The sequence below is a fragment of the Hemiscyllium ocellatum genome, chromosome 32 (genome assembly GCF_020745735.1).
Source record: "Hemiscyllium ocellatum isolate sHemOce1 chromosome 32, sHemOce1.pat.X.cur, whole genome shotgun sequence".
In the NCBI taxonomy this organism is placed as follows: domain Eukaryota; kingdom Metazoa; phylum Chordata; class Chondrichthyes; order Orectolobiformes; family Hemiscylliidae; genus Hemiscyllium; species Hemiscyllium ocellatum.
The window spans coordinates 9,322,466-9,340,241 of record NC_083432.1 but is presented as its reverse complement, the minus strand read 5'-3'; the positions used below and the strand labels follow the sequence as shown (position 1 = coordinate 9,340,241).

The 17,776-nt window shown below is 41.6% G+C and overlaps 1 protein-coding gene across 1 annotated transcript in view; it reads right to left on the bottom strand.

Annotated features, from left to right (window-relative positions):
• LOC132830743 (corticotropin-releasing factor receptor 1-like) overlaps positions 1–17,776 on the bottom strand; it is a 243,131-nt gene that overhangs the window by 59,099 nt on the left and 166,256 nt on the right. Inside the window, exon 10 of the mRNA XM_060848580.1 lies at positions 15,993–16,065. Within this exon, the coding sequence (XP_060704563.1) occupies positions 15,993–16,065 (73 nt within the window). The remainder of the gene's footprint in view (positions 1–15,992; positions 16,066–17,776) is intronic.

The window sequence follows — 17,776 nt, the reverse complement described above, 5'->3', positions numbered from 1 at the left end:
ATCATTTGCTGTTTATTCATGATAATTCAGATCTTGCACTACTGTATGGTGACAATGGTTATTAGACCCATTGAACCAGAGCAAGCTGTCAAAAAGTCTGAAGTGAAACCCAGTGACGGTACATTGAAATGGCAAAAAAAAGTCAACCCGACAATTAGACACAGGTGTTTGGGAAAGACCTAACACGCTGCTGAGTAATAGACTTCTGGATACCAAACTACAGAACGGGAAAAGATTTGCAGAACTGAAGAAAACAGTACAGAAGATCCACAGCTGAGTATGTGGTAAGCGAAAAGGAGAAATCAACTGGCCATAGTGAGTACAGAGGTAGAAAAGAAGCAAATGTTCAGAATGTATGCAGGGGGCAAGCATAGAAAGGGAGAGCACAGTTGAAAACACAATGGAGCTCCTCTGATAGGAATGAGAGTCACATGTGCAGAGAGAAATCATGGCACAGCTGTATTGACACTTCAGAAAATGAAACACAGACCAGTGGTCTGAGGGAGTCCCAGCAGTTAGGAACATATAGAGGAGCAGGAATATGACAAACCAGGAATATGACAAATCACAGGAAAACTAGTTTTAGATTAGATACCAGAGTAGACATACCAATCCTTTTGAATACCACACCATGGCTAAGGTCAACAATTCTCAAAATACCTTCTATTCAGCTTTGGAGCTTAGGAGGTATCAAATTCAAAGTGAATGGCCAGAGACGTGCTTGAATTTGGATGGCACAATAGCTTAGTGGTTGGCATTACTGCCTCACAGCACCAGTGACCCAGGTCCAAGTCCAGCCTCGGGCAACTATCTGTTTGGAGTTGGAAAATTCTCTCTACGTTTGTATAGGTTTCCTCCGGGTGCTCTGGTTTCCTCCCACAGGAAAGATTTGCACATGCTCAACAGCTACACTTACAGTCGAAGTAAAATTCTCTTTACTCTACTCCATCCTCTTTCAACGCTTTTTCACTGCTGTTCAGCTGATTCGTGCTGCATTTACGAATTACATGCTTATCCAACTGATTGCAGCCAGAGGATCACCTACAATGCTTCTCTTCCCACTCACAAACATTTTCAGCTAGAGATTCTTGATGTTCTATCTTAAGATCCTCCGTGCTGCTTGTTCTCAACATTCTCTCCCACAAAAATGTGCAGGTTAGGGGCTACGATGTTGTGACCATCATGGAAACGTGGATAGAAGAGGGACAGGAATAGTTGTTGGAGGTTCCTGGTTACAGATGTTTCAGTAAGATTAGGGAGGGTGGTAAAAAAGAAGGGGATGTGGTGTTGCTAATTAGAAATGGTATAATGGCTGCAAAAAGGCAGTTCGAGGGGGATCTGCCTTTGGAGATAGTATGGGCTGAAGTCAGAAATAGGAAAGGAGCAGTCACCTTGTTGGGTGTTTACTATAGCCCCCCAATAGCAACAGAGATGTGGAGAAACAGATTGGAAAACAGATTTTGGAAAGGTGCAGAAGTCACAGGGTAGTAAGTCATGGGCGATTTTAACTTCCCAAATATTGATTGGAAGCTCTTTAAATCAAATAGATTGGACGGGGCAGTGTTTGTGCAGTGTGTCCGGGAATCTTTTCTAACTCAGTATGTAGATTGTCCGACCAGAGGAGAGGCCATATTGGATTTGGTACTTGGTAACGAACCAGGACAAGTGATGGGCTTGTTAGTGGGTGAGCATTTTGGTGATAGTGACCACAATTCTGTGACTTTCACCTTGGTTATGGAGAGAGATAGGTGTGTGCAACAGGGTAGGTTTTACAATTGGGGGAAGGGTAAATACAATGCTGCAAGACAGGATCTGAGGACCATAAGTTGGGAGCATAGGCTGTCAGGAAAGGATGTCGTTGAAATGTGGAACTTTTTCAAGGAACAGATATGACATGTCCTTGATATGTATGTACCTGTCAGGCAGGAAAGAGATGGTCGTGTGAGGGAACCTTGGTTGACGAGGGAGGTTGAATTTCTAGTAAAGAGGAAGAAGGAGGCTTACATCAGGTTGAGGAAATAAGGTTCAGACGGAGTTTTGGAGGGATACAGGATAGCCGGGGGGAGCTGAAGAAAGGGATTAGGAGAGCTAAGAGAGGGCATGAAAAATCTTTGGCGGGTAGGATCAAGGATAACCCCAAGGCCTTTTATGTGTATGTGAGAAACATGAGAATGACGTGAATGAGGGTAGGTCCGACCAAGGACAGGAATGGGAGACTGTGTATTGAGTCGGAAGAGATAGGAGAGGTCTTGAATGAGTACTTTTATTCAGTATTTACAATTGAGAGGGACCATATTGTTGAAGAGGAGAGTATGAAACGGACTGGTAAGCTCGAGGAGATACTTGTTAGGAAGGAAGATGTGTTGGGCATTTTGAAAAACTTGAGGATAGACAAGTCCCCCGGGCCTGATGGGATATATCCTAGGATTATGTGGGAAGCAAGAGAGGAAATTGCAGAGCTGTTGGCAATGATCTTTTTGTTTTCACTGTCAATGGGGTTGGTATCAGGTGACTGGAGAGCGGTGAATGTTGTGCCCCTGTTCAAAAAAGGGAATAGGGACAACCCCAGGAATTACAGGCCAGTTAGTCTTACTTCGGTGGTAGGCAAAGTAATGGAAAGGGTACTGAGGGATAGGATTTATGAGTATCTGGAAAGACACTGCTTGATTAGGGACAGCCAGCACGGATTTGTGAGGGGTAGGTCTTGCCTTACAAGTCTTGAATTCTTTAAGGAGGTGACCAAGCATGTGGATGAGGGTAGAGCAGTGGATGTAGTGTACATGGATTTTAGTCAGGCATTTGATAAGGTTCCCCATGTAGGCTTATGTGGAAAGTCAGGAGGCATGGGATAGTGGGAAATTTAGCCAGTTGGATAGAGAACTGGCTGACCAGTCAAAGTCAGAGAGTGGTGGTAGATGGTAAATATTCAGCCTGGAGCCCAGTTACAAGTGGGGTTTCGCAGGGATCAGTTCTGGATCCTCTGCTGTTTGTAATTTTTATTAATGACTTGGAAGAGTCGAAGGGTGGGTCAGTAAATTTGCAGACGATACGAAGATTGGTGGAGTTGTGGATAGTGAGGAGGGCTGTTGACAGCTGCAAAGGGACTTAGATATGATGTAGAGCTGGGCTGAGGAGTGGCAGATGGAGTTCAATCCTGTCAAGTGTGAGGTTGTCCATTTTGGAAGGACAAATAAGAATGCGGAATACAGGGTTAATGGTAGGGTTCTTAGTAAGGTGGAGGAGCAGAGGGATTTTGGGGTCTATGTTCATAGCTCTTTGAAAGTTGCCACTCAGGTGGATAGAGCTTGTAAGAAGGCCTATGGTGTATTAGCATTCATTAGCAGAGGGATTGAATTCAAGAATTGTGAGGTGATGTTGCAGCTGTACAGGACCTTGGTAAAGCCACATTTGGAGTGCTGTGTGCAGTTCTGGTCGCCTCACTTTAGGAAAGATGTGGAAGCTTTGGAGAGGGTGCAGAGGAGATTTACCAGGGTGTCGCCTGGAATGGAGAATAGGTCGTACAAGGATAGGTTGAGAGTGCTAGGCCTTTTCTCATTGGAACGGTGAAGGATGAGGGGTGACTTGATTGAGGTTTATAAGATGATCAGGGGAATAGATAGAGTAGACAGTCAGAGACTTTTTCCCTGGGTACAACAGAGTGTTACAAGGGGACATAAATTTAAGGCGAAGGGTGGAAGGTATAGGGGGGATGTCAAGGGTAGGTTCTTTACCTAGAGAGTGGTGGGGGCATGGAATGCGCTGCCTGTGGGAGTGGCAGAGTCAGAATCATTGGTGACCTTTAAGCGGCAATTGGATAGGTACATGGATAGGTGCTTAAGCTAGGACAAATGTTTGGCACAATATTGTGGGACGAAGGGCCTGTTCTGTGCTGTATTGTTCTATGTTCTATGTTCTATGTAAATTGGTCATGCTAAATTGCCCATAGTGCTCAGGAATGTTTAGGTTAGGTGCATTAAGTCAGGGGTAAATGTAGAGTAATAGGATAGTGGAATGTTGCTGGGTGGGTTTTCTTTGGAGGGTTTGAGCCAAATGGCCTGTTTCCACAGTGTAGGGATTCTATCACAATGGAAGAGAGGTCACAGAAATGTTGCATGTGATTCATAATTAATTTAACTCTTTATTAGGCAGAACTGCTTGCATAACTTTAGCAGTCTTCAGTTGACAGACAACAAATGGACTAACCTTGATGCAGTGCATCAGAGATCATCCTACACTACATAACACTACAGCCTTAGTATTTCAGGATGAAGTGGGGATTAAACTTTGTTTCTGTCAAAGAAAGAGGTAGAAATGGTAAGAAATAAAAATGGCCAAAAAGGCAAAAACGAGCTACTGAAGGGCATGGTCATTTAGCATATTGTTGTAAAAATAGAAACTATCATTTGCTAGAAATGAAACTGCGGGCCATCCTATTATTTTAGATGGCACTTTTCATGAAAACTCAATTGCCTCTTTTTGAGCAGGATCAGTCTTTTCTTGAAGAAGATATTGCAACATTAAAGCTCTGGAAAGTTGTGCGTGGAGTCTGAGAAGATAGGGGAAACACTAAATAAATATTTTTCCTCAGTCTTCACACTGGAAAAAGACAATGCTATCAAGGAGAATATTGAGATACAGGCTGCTCAACCAGATGGGATTGAGGTAAAAACAATGACTGCAGATGCTGGAAACCAGATTCTAGATTAGTGGTGCTGGAAGAGCACAGCAGTTCAGGCATCCGAGGAGCAGTAAAATCGGCGTTTCGGGCAAAAGCCCTTCATCCGATTGAGGTTCACAATGAGGAAGTGTTAGCAATTCTGGAGAGTGTGAAAATAGATAAGTCCCCTACACTGGATTGGATTTATCCTACGATTCTCTGGAAAGCGAGGGAGGATATTGCAAAGCTTTTGGATTTGACATTTGATTCATCATTGTCTCTAAGGAATAGTGCCAGAAGACTGGAGGATAGCAAATGTTGTTCCCTTGTTCAAGAAGGGGAGTAGGGACAACTCCATTAATTATAGTGAGCCTTAGTTCAATTGTGTGTAAAGTGTTGGAAAGGCTTATAAGTATGGGATTTATAATTATATACAGAGTAATATGTTGATTAGGGATGGTCAATATGGTTTTGTGAAGGGTAGGTTGTGCCTCACAAACCTTATTGAGTTCTTTGAGAAGGTAACCAAACAAGTGGATGTAGGTAAAGCGGCTGATAAGGTGTATATGGGTTTCAGTAAGGTGTTTGAAAAGATTACCCATGGTAGACTTCTGCACAAAATACGGGTGCATAGAATTGAGGGTGATTTAGTGGTTTAGATCAGAAATTAGCTAGCTGAATGAAGACATAGGTTGGTGGTAGATGGGAAATGTTTATCTTGGAGTTCAGTTACTAGTAGTGTACGCAAGAATCTGTTTTGGGGCCACTGCTGTTTGTCATTTTTATAAATGACCTAGATGAGGGTGTAGAAGGATGGGTTTGTGGATGACACTAAGGTCAATGGAGTTATGGATAGTACCAAAGGCTGTTGCAGGTTGCAGAAGGACGTAGAAAAGCGGCAAAGCTGAGCTGAGAGATGGTGAATGGAGTTTAATGTGGAAAAATGTGAGGCAATTCACTTTGGAAGGAGTAACAGGAATAAAGAGTACTCGGCTAATGGTAAGGTTCTTAGTAGTGCGGAAGGGCAGAGAGATGTCGGTGTCCATGCACGTAGATTCCTGAAAGTTGCCACCCAGGTTGATGAGGTTGTTAAGAAGACATACAGCTTTTATTGGTACAGGGACTGAGTTTCGGAGCCGCGAGGTCATGCTGCAGCTGTACAAAATTCTGGTGTGGCTGCACTTGGAGTATTGCGTACAGTTCTGGTCACCACATTACAGGAAGGATGTGGAAGTTTTGGAAATTGTTCAGAGAAGATTTACTATGATGTTGCTTTGATGGAGGCAAAGTCTTATGAGGTAAGGCTGATGGACATGAGGCTGTTTTTGTTAGAAAGAAGAAGATTGAGAGGTGACTTAACTGAGACATACAAGATAATCAGAGGGTTAGATAGGGTGGATAATGAGAGCCTTTTCCCGAGATGGTGAAGGCTAGTACAAGGGGACATAGCTTTTAATTGAAGGGTGACAGATATAGGACAGATCAACATAGGAATGATAAAGGAATAGTATAGGATAGATGGACTTCAGATTGGTTCCACATTTCAACGCAGCGTCAAGGGCCGTAGGGCCTGTGCTGCACTGTAATGTTCTATGTTCAATGTCTACTGATTATATTAAACTTGTCAATGATCTCCTCCACCACATTCACTCCAGACTTACCATTGCAAAAGGGTGGGGCTTATTTTCAATTTCTCTTAAGACAGAGGCTGAAAACAGAGGAAAAGAATTTGGTGGCCTGCACAGGAGAAGAAACAACAGCAACTACAGCCATAGTTAGATGAAGATATTCCTCCCAGAGCATAAGTCTGGACTACTTTTGAGAAGCAATAGCAAAATCTTATATTAGTTCATTTACTAATGAAAATACATGAAGCTTCACAAATTTCTACAGCCAGTAAAGCGACTATAGAATCAGTGCTATCTAGGATTATGGAATTCAAAAGAGATCATAAATCATACAGGTCTGAGACTTCCAAAACAAATGATTAATTCTTGAAGTTGAAAGCAAAATGGAAAGGCAGAAGCCAGTTTACTTCAATCCTTAGAAGTTCATAAAGAAGACCATTCAGAGAAAAAAATGTGATTCTGATGGATGATGTCACCATTCAGCATGCAGAGATGGCTGCTGGAGGCTGCTTGCTTCCAAACTTTCAACAAGTTACAGAAACACTAAAGAGCATTTTCAGTCAAAAATATTGAGTTGTTAGAATTCCTTGGTAAAGCTTAAAGTTAGGCATCAAAACAAGCATCAACAGCTCAAACCTCAACCAGTATTTACACAGTCTAGCTACCTCAGTGAGACCATTGCACAAAGCTTGTAGCAGTCAAACAATGCAATGAAGCCTTTCAGGCCGAAGTCAAGACATTTCCTGAAGATGTTCTTTAGAAAAAGTACTAAGAAACTATTGTTTTCACCCTTGTAACACAGCTGAGTCTTTTTCACTGATGTGCCAGGCTTCTCTATTGAGAATGGAAAAATGTATAGAGTCATTACTACCTGACAATTTTTAATTGTCCACCATTATTCATGATTGTATGTAACAGGACTGCAGAGCTGATATGATCCAGTGGTTGTGGGATTGTTTAGTTGTATTTGTCACTTACTGCCTATGCAGTTTGGCACTTGATGCCTATATTGTAGCTTTACTGGGTTGACACCATATGCCTGGTGCTGCTCCTAGGATGCCTCCCTGCACTCTTCATTGAACCAGAGTTAATCCTTGGTTTGTACAAATGTATAGATTCATCCTTGGGCTTGTCTTATGTCATATGTTGCAATATTAATAAAGTTGCGTACTTTAATATTTTTAATGTCTTTTAGAGTTCAATCTGTTACCTGGAAAAAAGTCATAACACAACAGCTAAACATGGAATTGATGTTATGTAGCAAGAATTTAAGTAATTAGATTTTTTAGATTAGATTACTTACAGTGTGGAAACAGGCCCTTCGGCCCAACAAGTCCACACCGACCTGCCGAAGCGCAACCCACCCATACCCCTACATATACCCCTTACTTAACACTATGGGCAATTTAGCATGGCCAATTCACCTGACCTGCACATCTTTGGACTGTGGGAGGAAACCGGAGCACCCGGAGGAAACCCACGCAGACACGGGGAGAACGTGCAAACTCCACACAGTCAGTTGCCTGAGGCGGGAATTGAACCCAGGTCCCTGGCGCTGTGAGGCAGCAGTGCTAACCACTGTGCCACCGTGCCGCCCTAATTGTGAGAATGGAATGTTGATCAGACATCCAGTTAGTTTGACTGAATTCAATTCCATACCTGTAAGACAGAAATTGGGCATTGTTTGTGATTGATTTTGCTTGGAGCTGCAGGATCAAGAGGAGGGAATGTGGTCAGGTGGCCAGCAGCAGAAATGGCTACAAGACTGGTTAAGAACTACAATCAAGTATTCTGGGAATTTTGGTTGAGCTAGTTGACCTTGCAACCAGGACAGTTGTGACCTCGGTTTCCTGTCTTAACCAAATAAGGCAAGCGTCATGATGTCTCTTGATATATTGCCACTATACTATCTTATATGGAGCATAGAATGTGACTGTTTATGACTGTTTACCAGAAAAATCTGGGATTGAAAAATTTGATCAAGGTTTGGTCTATTCACTGGCTGAGTGTCAGAGAACTTGCTGGAAACCAAGTACATTTTTGAAATAAGTTAGCAGAACAAAGGATTTTTTCGGGAGAAGCCTTTGAGACCCCGCTTGATATAGGTAATAAATGATATGGGTAATAAAGGGGATGAGGTCCTACAAGCAGAATTTAGGGAGTTAGGAGCCAAGTTAAAAAATAGGACCTCAGGGTTAGTAATCTCAGGATTGCTACCAGTGCTATGTGCTAATCAGAGTAGAAGTGAAAGAATAAACAGAATGAATGAGTGGCTTGAGAGATGGTGCAGGTGGAGAGAGTTCAGAGTTTTGGGACATTGGGACTGGTTCTGGGGGAAGTGGGACTATTACAAATTGAATGGTCTAGATCTGGACTGGACTGGAACCAATGTCCTAGGGGGTGCTTTTGCTTTTGCTGTTGAGGAGGGTTTAAACTAATGTGGCAGGGGGGTGGGATCCAAATGAGGAAGTTGGTGGACGGTTAGGAGGTAGTAACTAAAGCCTGTTAGCAACTAGATAATGAAGTCAGCATGACTAAGGGGAAGAGTAGGCAGTGAGCAGATGATGAACACAAAGAGGCTGGTGGTCTGAGGTGCTTTTGGTTTAATGCAAGACGTGTAGTAGGTAAGGCAGATAAACTTAGGGCTTGGGTTAGTACCTGAGAGTGTAGTGTTATTGCTGTTAATGAGACTTGGTTGAAGGAAGGACATGATTGGCAACAAAATATCCCAGGATAGAGAGGGAGGTAAAAGAAGTGGAAGAGGTGCATTACTGGTCAGACAGGATGTCACAGTTGTGCTGAAGGAGGGCACTATGGAGGACTTGAGCAATGAGGCAATATAGGCAGAGCTCAGAAATAGGAAAAGTGCAGTAACAATGTTGGGGCTGTACTACAGGCCTCCCAGCAGTGAGCAAATATGTAAACAGATTATGGAAAAATTTAGGAGCAACAGAATGGTGGTGATAGGAGATTTCAATTTTTCCAACATTGAGAATCCCTTGGTGTTAGTGGTTTAGATGGAGCGGAATTTGTAAGGAGCAGAATTTGTAAGGAGCTCCAGGAGAGTTTTCTAGAGCAGTATGTAAATAGTCCAACTCGGGAAGGAGTCATATTGGACCTGGTGTTGGGAAATAAGCCCAGCCAGGTGGTTGAAATTTCAGTAGGGGATTATTTTGGGAATAGTGATCACAATTCCATATGTTTCAGAATACTCATGGACAAAGATGAGAGTAGTCCTAGTGGAAGAGTGCTAAATTGGGGGAAGGCCAACTATAGCAAAATTCAGCAGCAGTGTGGATTGGGAGCAACTGTTTGAAGGTATATTCACATTTTATATGTCAGAGGCTTTTAAAAAGATCTTGATTAGAGTGTAGGACAGACATGTCCCTGTGAAAATGAGGGATAGAAATGGCAAGATTAGGGAACCATGGAAACAGGTGAAATTGTGAGACTAGTTAAGAGGAAAAAAGAAGCATACATAAGTCCAGGAGACTGAAAACAGACAAAGCTTTGGAAGAATATCAGGAAAGTAGTACAAATCTGAAATGAGAAATTAAGAGGACTAAAAGGAACCATGAAATATCTTTACCAAACAGGGTTAAGGAAAATCTCAAAGCCTTTTATTCACAAATAAGGGCCAAAAGGATAACTAGAGAAAGTGTTTTCCTAATCAAGGGCAAAGGAGGCAAGTTATACATGGAGTCGGAGAAAATGGGTGACATTCTTAATGAGTACTTCGCATCGGCATTCACCAAGGAGAGGGACATGACGGATGTTGAGGTGAGGGCTAGATGTTTGATTACTCGAATTCAGGTCAGCATAAGGAGGGAGGAAGTGTTGAGTCTTGTAAAAGACATTAAGGTGCACAAGTCCCCAGGTCTGGGCGGGATCTATCCCAGGTTACTGAGGAAGCAAGAGAGAAAGTGGCTGGGACCTTAAATTTATCTTTGTAGCATCCTTGAACACTAGTGAGGTCCCAGAGAACTGGAGAATGGCTGAAGTTCTCCCCTTGTTGTCATCTGCCAACTTGCTCATCAGACTACCTATACCTTCCTCGAGATCATTTCTTGTTTAAGAAGAGTAGTAGGGATAATCCAGGTAACTATCAATAGATAAGCCTGAGAAGCTGCTCAGGTAGAGAAGCTGCTGGCGAAGGTATTGAGGGAGAGAATCTATTTACATTTGGAGGAAAATGGATTTATCAGTGATAGGCAACATGTTTTTTTCCAGCGAAGGTCATGTTTTAGACAGGGTGCATAGCAAGAAACTTTTACCCCAGAGTGGAGAACTGAATTACTAGGGGTCACTAGTTCAACGTGAGAGGGGAAAAGTTTAAGGGAAATATGCGTGGAAAGTTCTTTACGCGGAGGGTGGTGGGTACCTGAAATGAGTTGCCAGTGGAGGCTGTAGAGGCAGGCACATCATCATCTAAGATGTATTTTGACAGATACATGAAGGGACAGGGAGCAGAGGGATACAGACCCTTAGAAAATAAGCAACAGGTTGAGATAGAGGATCTGGATCAGTGCAGGCTTGGAGGCTTGGACCTGTTACTGTACTGTAATTTTCTTTGCTCTTTGTTCCTTGAGAAGGATGGTCCCTGAAATAATCTTCAGAGCAGACAAAGAGCCATGAGGTGAGATCTACACAAAAAGCAAAGATGGCCACTACACTTGAAATGGGATAGTATTTGTTTCAAGCTAAACTTAAAGTTAGATTTCAAGTTAAATGTGGGTAAAGTTGAAGTAAAAGTGAAATTAAATGAAGTCAATTGAGTTAGATGAAGTAAGAATTAAATGTTGCAACAAATATATGTTTGTATTGAGTATTGGCACTTCGTGTTAAAATAAAGAAAGGTTTATTTAAGTAAAATCTGCATTGGTTCCCTGCCTTTTATCTGTCACACAAGGGGAGAAAACCTGAGTAAAAAGCTTGAGCATTCATTTTCATGCAACAGTATATCGGGCTGTTGCTTGACTAATCTATTGGATAGCTCTCCCAAACTGACACAAGTCCCGGTTGTGAATAAGAAGGACACTGTAAGGTTGACAGAGCAGTGCTTGCAGTTGTTGTTTCCAGTGTCTAAGTCAATATCCGGTGTTCTGTCTTGTTTCATTTATTTGTTCAGACTGACATTCTTAGAGTTATAGAGATGTACAGCACTGGAACAAACACTTTGCTCCATGCCGATCAGAAATTCTAAATGATTCTTGTCCCATTTGCCAGCATTTGGCCAATATCCTTCTATACCCTTCCTATTCATATACCCATCAGATGCCTTTTAAATATTGTAATAGGACCAGCCTCCACCACTTCTTTTTGCAGCTCATTCTATACATGCACCACCTTCTGTGTGAAAAGGTTGCCCCTTAGATCCCTTTTAAATCTTTCCCTTCTCACCCTAAAGCTATGCCTTCTAGTTCTGGACTCTCCAACCCCAGGGAAAAGACTTTGTCTATTTACCCTATCCATGCTCCTCATGATTTTAGAAACCTTTAGAAGGTCACCCCTCAGCTTTAGCCCCAGCCTGTTCAGCCTCTCCCTATAGCTCAAATCCTCCAACCCTGGCAACATTCTAGTAAATCTTTTCTGAACCCTTTCAAGTTTCATAACATCCTTCCCAGAGAAGGGAGACCAGAATTGCACACAGTATTCCAAACATGGTCCAACTAATGTCTTTTACAGTCACAATATGACCTCCTAACTCCTGTATGCGATGCTCTGACCAAGAAAGGAAAGCTTACCAAACACCTTCTTTATAGCAGTTTGACACAACTGAGTGGCTTGAGAGGGCAGTTAAGAATGACCCACATTGTCCTAGCTTGACCAGACCAGGTAAGGTGGAAGCTTTCCTTCCTTCAGGATACTTATGGGTTTTTATGACAATGGACAGCAGTTACAGTGATTTCCATGAGGGCAATGTTTAATTTTAGATAGTTGTTGAGTTCTAATGTCACCATCTGTCCTGATGGGTTTCTAATCCATACCTCCAATACAATTCTTCTGGATTACTAGTCCAGAGACAGTGCGTCCCCTGTATCTGAGAAGTCAGGGGTAGTTTTTTTTGAAGAATGGAATGGTGCTAACCATCAATGAATTCACATTACAGAAGAGCATGTGCTGGAAATAGTTAAACCCCTGGGACCTGATCAAGTGTATCCCAGGGCATAGTGGAAGTGAGGGAAGAAATTGTGGGATCCCTAGTGCCTACAAAATTAGCTTATGGTAGATAGAGACAGAGGGTGGGGGTAGAAGGTAGATTTTCAGACTGGAGGCCTGTGGCCAGCAATGTACAGCAAGAATCAGTACCACAAACAATTTGAATGAGAAGATAGGAGGCATGGTTAGTAAGTTTGTGGATGACACAAAAATTGGTGGTATAGTGGACAGTAAAGATTATCCAAGAATACAACAGGATCTTGATCAACTGGGCTAGTGGAATGAGCAATGGCAGATGAAGTATAATTCAGATAAATGTGAGGTGTTTCATTTTGGTAAGACAAACTAGGGCAGAACTTACATCAATAATGATAGGGTCTTTGGATTGTTATTGAATGGACAGACCTAGGGTGCAGGTATCTAATTCCTTAAAAGTAGAGTCACGGTGCTGAGCTTGCCTTCATTGGTCAGAGCACTGAATATGGGAGTTAGTACATCATGTTACAGCTGGACAAGACAATGGTACGGCCACATTTGGAGTACTGCATGTAATTCTAGTTATCTTGTTGTTGGATGTTATTAAATTGGGAAGGATGAAAAAAAGATTTACAAGGATGTTACAAAGACTGGAAGGTTTGAGTTATAAGGAGGGATTGGGTAGGCTAAGATGTTTTCTCTGGAGTGTAGAAAGTTGAGCGGAGACTTTATTGAGATTATAAAATCATGAGGGGTATAGATAAGGTGAATAGTCAAGCATTTTCACTCAGCACAGGGCAGTCTAAAACTAGATGGCATAAGTTTAAGGTGAGAGGAGAAAGATTTAAAAGGGACCTGAGGGCAACTTTTTCATAGAGAGAGTGGTGCGTATATGGAACAAACAACCAGAGGAAGTGGGTAGAGGCAAGTATCATTACAACATTTAAAAGATATTTGGACAGGTACATGGCGAGGGAAGGTTAAAGCATGGGCCAAATTGTCTAGTTCCATGCTATATACCAGACAGCAGGAAAAATTGAGATATTGGTTAAAGATGGGCTGTGGGAGACAAAATCATAACAATGATCTGCAAGAAAACTTTCAAACCCTTGAGTTGGCAATTGGAAACGAGCATTTTGAATGAGAAATGAGAGGATTAAAACTGGTAAAAACCTGGATACTGGGCTGATATCTCTCTGCCCTCCCCACCTAATCTGAGGCAGATGTTCCCTCCAAGGGCAGTATGGGATTTCCTGGAATCACTGTTCTACCTGATTCAATGGAATTGATACAGACAAGTTAATTGTGAAGGCATCCCAGGGACTGATTGATGCGTTAAATATCTATTAGGCCTATCAATGCATATCAGAAATTATGAATATGCTATTCCGTGTCCACAAAGAAATAGCAGAAATAAATGAAATCAGATTTTATGATTCCACCAGTTTTCTAGCACTGGAACTAAAAAAATACATGGACAGAACTCAGCTCCCTACTGCTGAAATCTGCCTGGATCTGATTAAATTAAGACTTTGATTAATTCAGGTAGTCAATGATCTCATTCTCAGGTATGGGATCCTGCAATTTCAAACCAGCTTTTCACAGTTATCCCACTTTACTGTGACAGGAACAGATTCATTAGTAGTGATGATAAAGTGCTGGAGTAAAGGGTTAATGACAAAGTAAAGATTCCTCTACATTATTGTCTCAAATACTCCAAGTCAATCACAGGATAGGTTAGATTGAGAGTGAAGTTGAACAATTCCAGAGTGAAATAGAAAGGAAATTCTTGTGTTTAACATTTTTTACGACTGTTAAGTGTCTCAAATACTTATCCAAAGAAGGGTATCATCTGCATACTTTCATGATTCCTGTCCTCACTGTCTCAGCTGGCCAATTCTATAGCTGCACATCTCTAGCACAAGAAATCAGGAGTTGTACTGAAGTAGGAGACTTCAAGGCAAAGTTGTGATATTTTTCCTTCCCTTCTATAGCTTCTCCATAACAGTTTACGTGGTCAGTTTCTGGTTGTATTGGACGAGTCGTCACCACCTTGTACAGTTAGCAGCAAGTTCCTCCCATTCATTGACGTCAATTTGTCTCCTTTTCAATGAGGCCTTCAAAACATACTTGAAACATTTGTCCTGCTCCCTTGAGATTGGGTGCCATTTAAATTGAGAAAAGAAAATCAGTTTGAGAATCTGATTACTGTGCAGATTCTGTATTATGTGGTTATATTAGCCAGTGGTTGTGATGCTGGTTTTTAGTGATTTGGGTTCATTCACCTGCTTCCCAGTCGACTGTGAGTATCCTGCGAGACACTATGGGTGGACATTTTCCAGCAAAAAAAAGGCACCTTTCTTCAATGATCCAACATCATTGTAGAATCAAGCTTTTGTCCCCCTAGGAGATCTCTCTCATTGAAGATTCTGTGGCTCAACTTTTGAAAGGCTACCTCCTGTTTGATGGTAAATTTTTGAGAGAGTTAGCTGCAAGACATGGCAAGTGTTTGATTATTTCTATAGTCTCCCTGTTATCAATGACAACTGGAGTGTATTCATATGGAGTGTATAAAATATGGCAGATAACACCCAAAAACAATATTGTGAGAATGACTGAATAGTGTGTCTTTCACCAAGTTAATCAGGCAGGACAATAGAGGAACTGCTATCCTCCTCTTCAAAGTAGCCTCATTGTTTATATCCACTTGAACTGGCAGACAGGATGTCAGTTTAAATCTCAAATAAAAGCACAATACTGGGAAAACTCAGTGGATATGGCAGCATCTGCAGACAGAGAAAAACAGAGTTAACATTGAGTCTGGTATTACCCTGTTCTGAAGACTGGATTTGAAACGTTAATTCTGTTTTTCTCTCTCCATAGATGTTGGCAGACCAACTGAGTTTTTACAGGAATCTCTGTGTTTGTCTCAGTTTAACAGTCCAACCAAAGGTTGGCATCTCTGACAGGGTCACATACTTACTCAATACTATCATACAGCATCAAACTTGATTTTAGTGCTTGAACCCGAAAGTAGACTTGTAGTCAGAATCTTGTACTTCACAGTCAAAACTATGAGGCACTATATGACAATGCAACATTGACAGGCAACATTGACTTCACTTCAAGTTTGTCATTGGCTTGAAAATGTTTCCAGAAAGTTGGTGATTTTGAAAAAAGCTGTACAAATGCAAATCTTTGTTCACTCTCCAGTTCTCCTCCGGATGCTGTAAATGAGGATACCACTGCTTTCTTACCACTTTGTACTGAATTAAAAAGAACAAAAATTGCTGTAAAAACTTAGGTAGTCAGGGAGTATCTGTGGAGAGAAGCAGAGAGACAGGAATGCTTCAGCACAATTGTCAACGACCTGAAATGATAATTCATTCTCTCCACAGATGCTGTCTCAGCTGTAGAGTCTTTCCAGCAGCTTCTATTCTTATTTTGGATCTTCAGAACCAATAATATTCTGCCTGGTTTCAAAGTAACTTAATTTTAACATGAGCTGATGGATCAAAGCGCTTCTTTCTCGATTATCATTGTAGTTTTTTTTACTATGTATCTACACTTACCAGTAACACCAGGATCACTGGGCCTTGGTAGATGTAGTCAATGTATTTTCCAGACCGCTTACCAAACCAGCACCTGAAGTCAAACAAATAAATTGTGACACGAGAACAAAACTGTACATTGTTACCCAAACTGACTTGCGCACCTTCAACCTTTAGCCCCCTGGTTTATCTGCTCACTGTTTGAGGATACTATGGCTTTAAGCCATGTAGGGTGGCATGGTGGCTCAGTGGTTAGCACTGCTGCCTCACAGCACCAGGGACCTGGTTTCAATTCCAGCGTCGGGCAACTGTCTGTTTGGAGTTTGCACATTTTCCCCGTGTCTTGCATGGGTTTCCTCTGGGTGCTCCGGTTTCCTCCCACCATCCAAAGATGTGCAGATTAGGTGAATTGATCATATGCTAAATTACTCGTAGTGTTCAGTGTTGTGTAGATTAGGTCCACTAGTCAGGGATAAATGTAGAATAATAGGGTAGAGGAATGGGTCTGGGTGGGTTACTCTTCAGAAGATTTGTGTGGACCATGAGAGGATGAGACACAGGTGATGAGTGATCTGTCCTAAACCAATAAAGTTAACCGCTTGTGAGGCCTTGGATTTTTCTTTAAAGTTGAAACTTTAGAATCAGCCTGAATGGGTGGAGTCAGGCTCCCGTAGAACCAAGATTTTAGCTTAGTTTTCAGAGGTTGTTGGGGTTTTGAAGTGGGCTGAGGAAACTCTATGTCCCTCTCTCTCTCTACCAGAACTTTCACTCTTTGCTCCCAGAATGCAAATAAGACAATCTACTTTACTGAATTTTCCTTTGCTGGGGTGTGTTTATGGCATGTTACTACATTGGAACAGTTGCAGTTTAGGAGTTAAATAATCTATTACTTTGTAAAGTTTTTCAATGTAGTTAATTATACCAATTCTTCTTTCTTTTGTTTATATTTTAACTGTAGGGTAAGAATAAATAGTGTTTTGCTTAAAGCCAAGTAGTGTATGCAATCAAATTACATCTGGAACACAGCACCTTAAAATAAGTTTAAAGTCTAGGCTATCTCCTTGATATTTTTGAGGTGAGGGGGGGGTGGAGAGGAGGTGATGCAGGTGTTGGTCTGGTCCATAACAAATGTAACTACAACCTCACTCCACAAATAGCTATGATGTGGAGGTGCCATCTGATTTTGTCATCAGGCATAGCTCATTAGGCAACACTGCGTAGCTATTTGTGAACAAAGTCAAAAATCACACCAACACCAGGTTACAGTCTAACAGGTTTATTTGAAAACACAAGCTTTCAGAATGATGCTCCTTCATCAGGTGAAATGTCTTCATACCCACTTCATCTGACAAAGAGCAGTTCTCTGAAAGCTTGTGATTTCAAATAAACCTGTTAGGCTATAACCTGGTGTTGGCGTGATTTCTGACTTTGTCCACAAATAGCTACACAGTATTGCCTAATGAGCTATGCCTGATGACAAAATCCATTGGAACCAGGGTCTCACATAGGCTCTCTTACTATCCCTTGTTTCTAGTTAAGCTCAATAAACATCTTAATGTTCACTTTCCTGATCTGATGTTACTACACATAACAATAGCAACCAGATCCATAGAACAAGATACAAACAGCACAAAGCGCCTGAAGTGAGGCCCTGAAACAGGTGATTTGGACAAGGTGAGTGAGTGGGAAAACACATGGCAGATGTGGCTACACACTTCGATGTGAAAAACGGAGAAAAAGAGTATAATTCAAATAGTGAAAAATTTGGAAGTGCAGATATACAAAGAGATCTGGGTGCCCTTGTA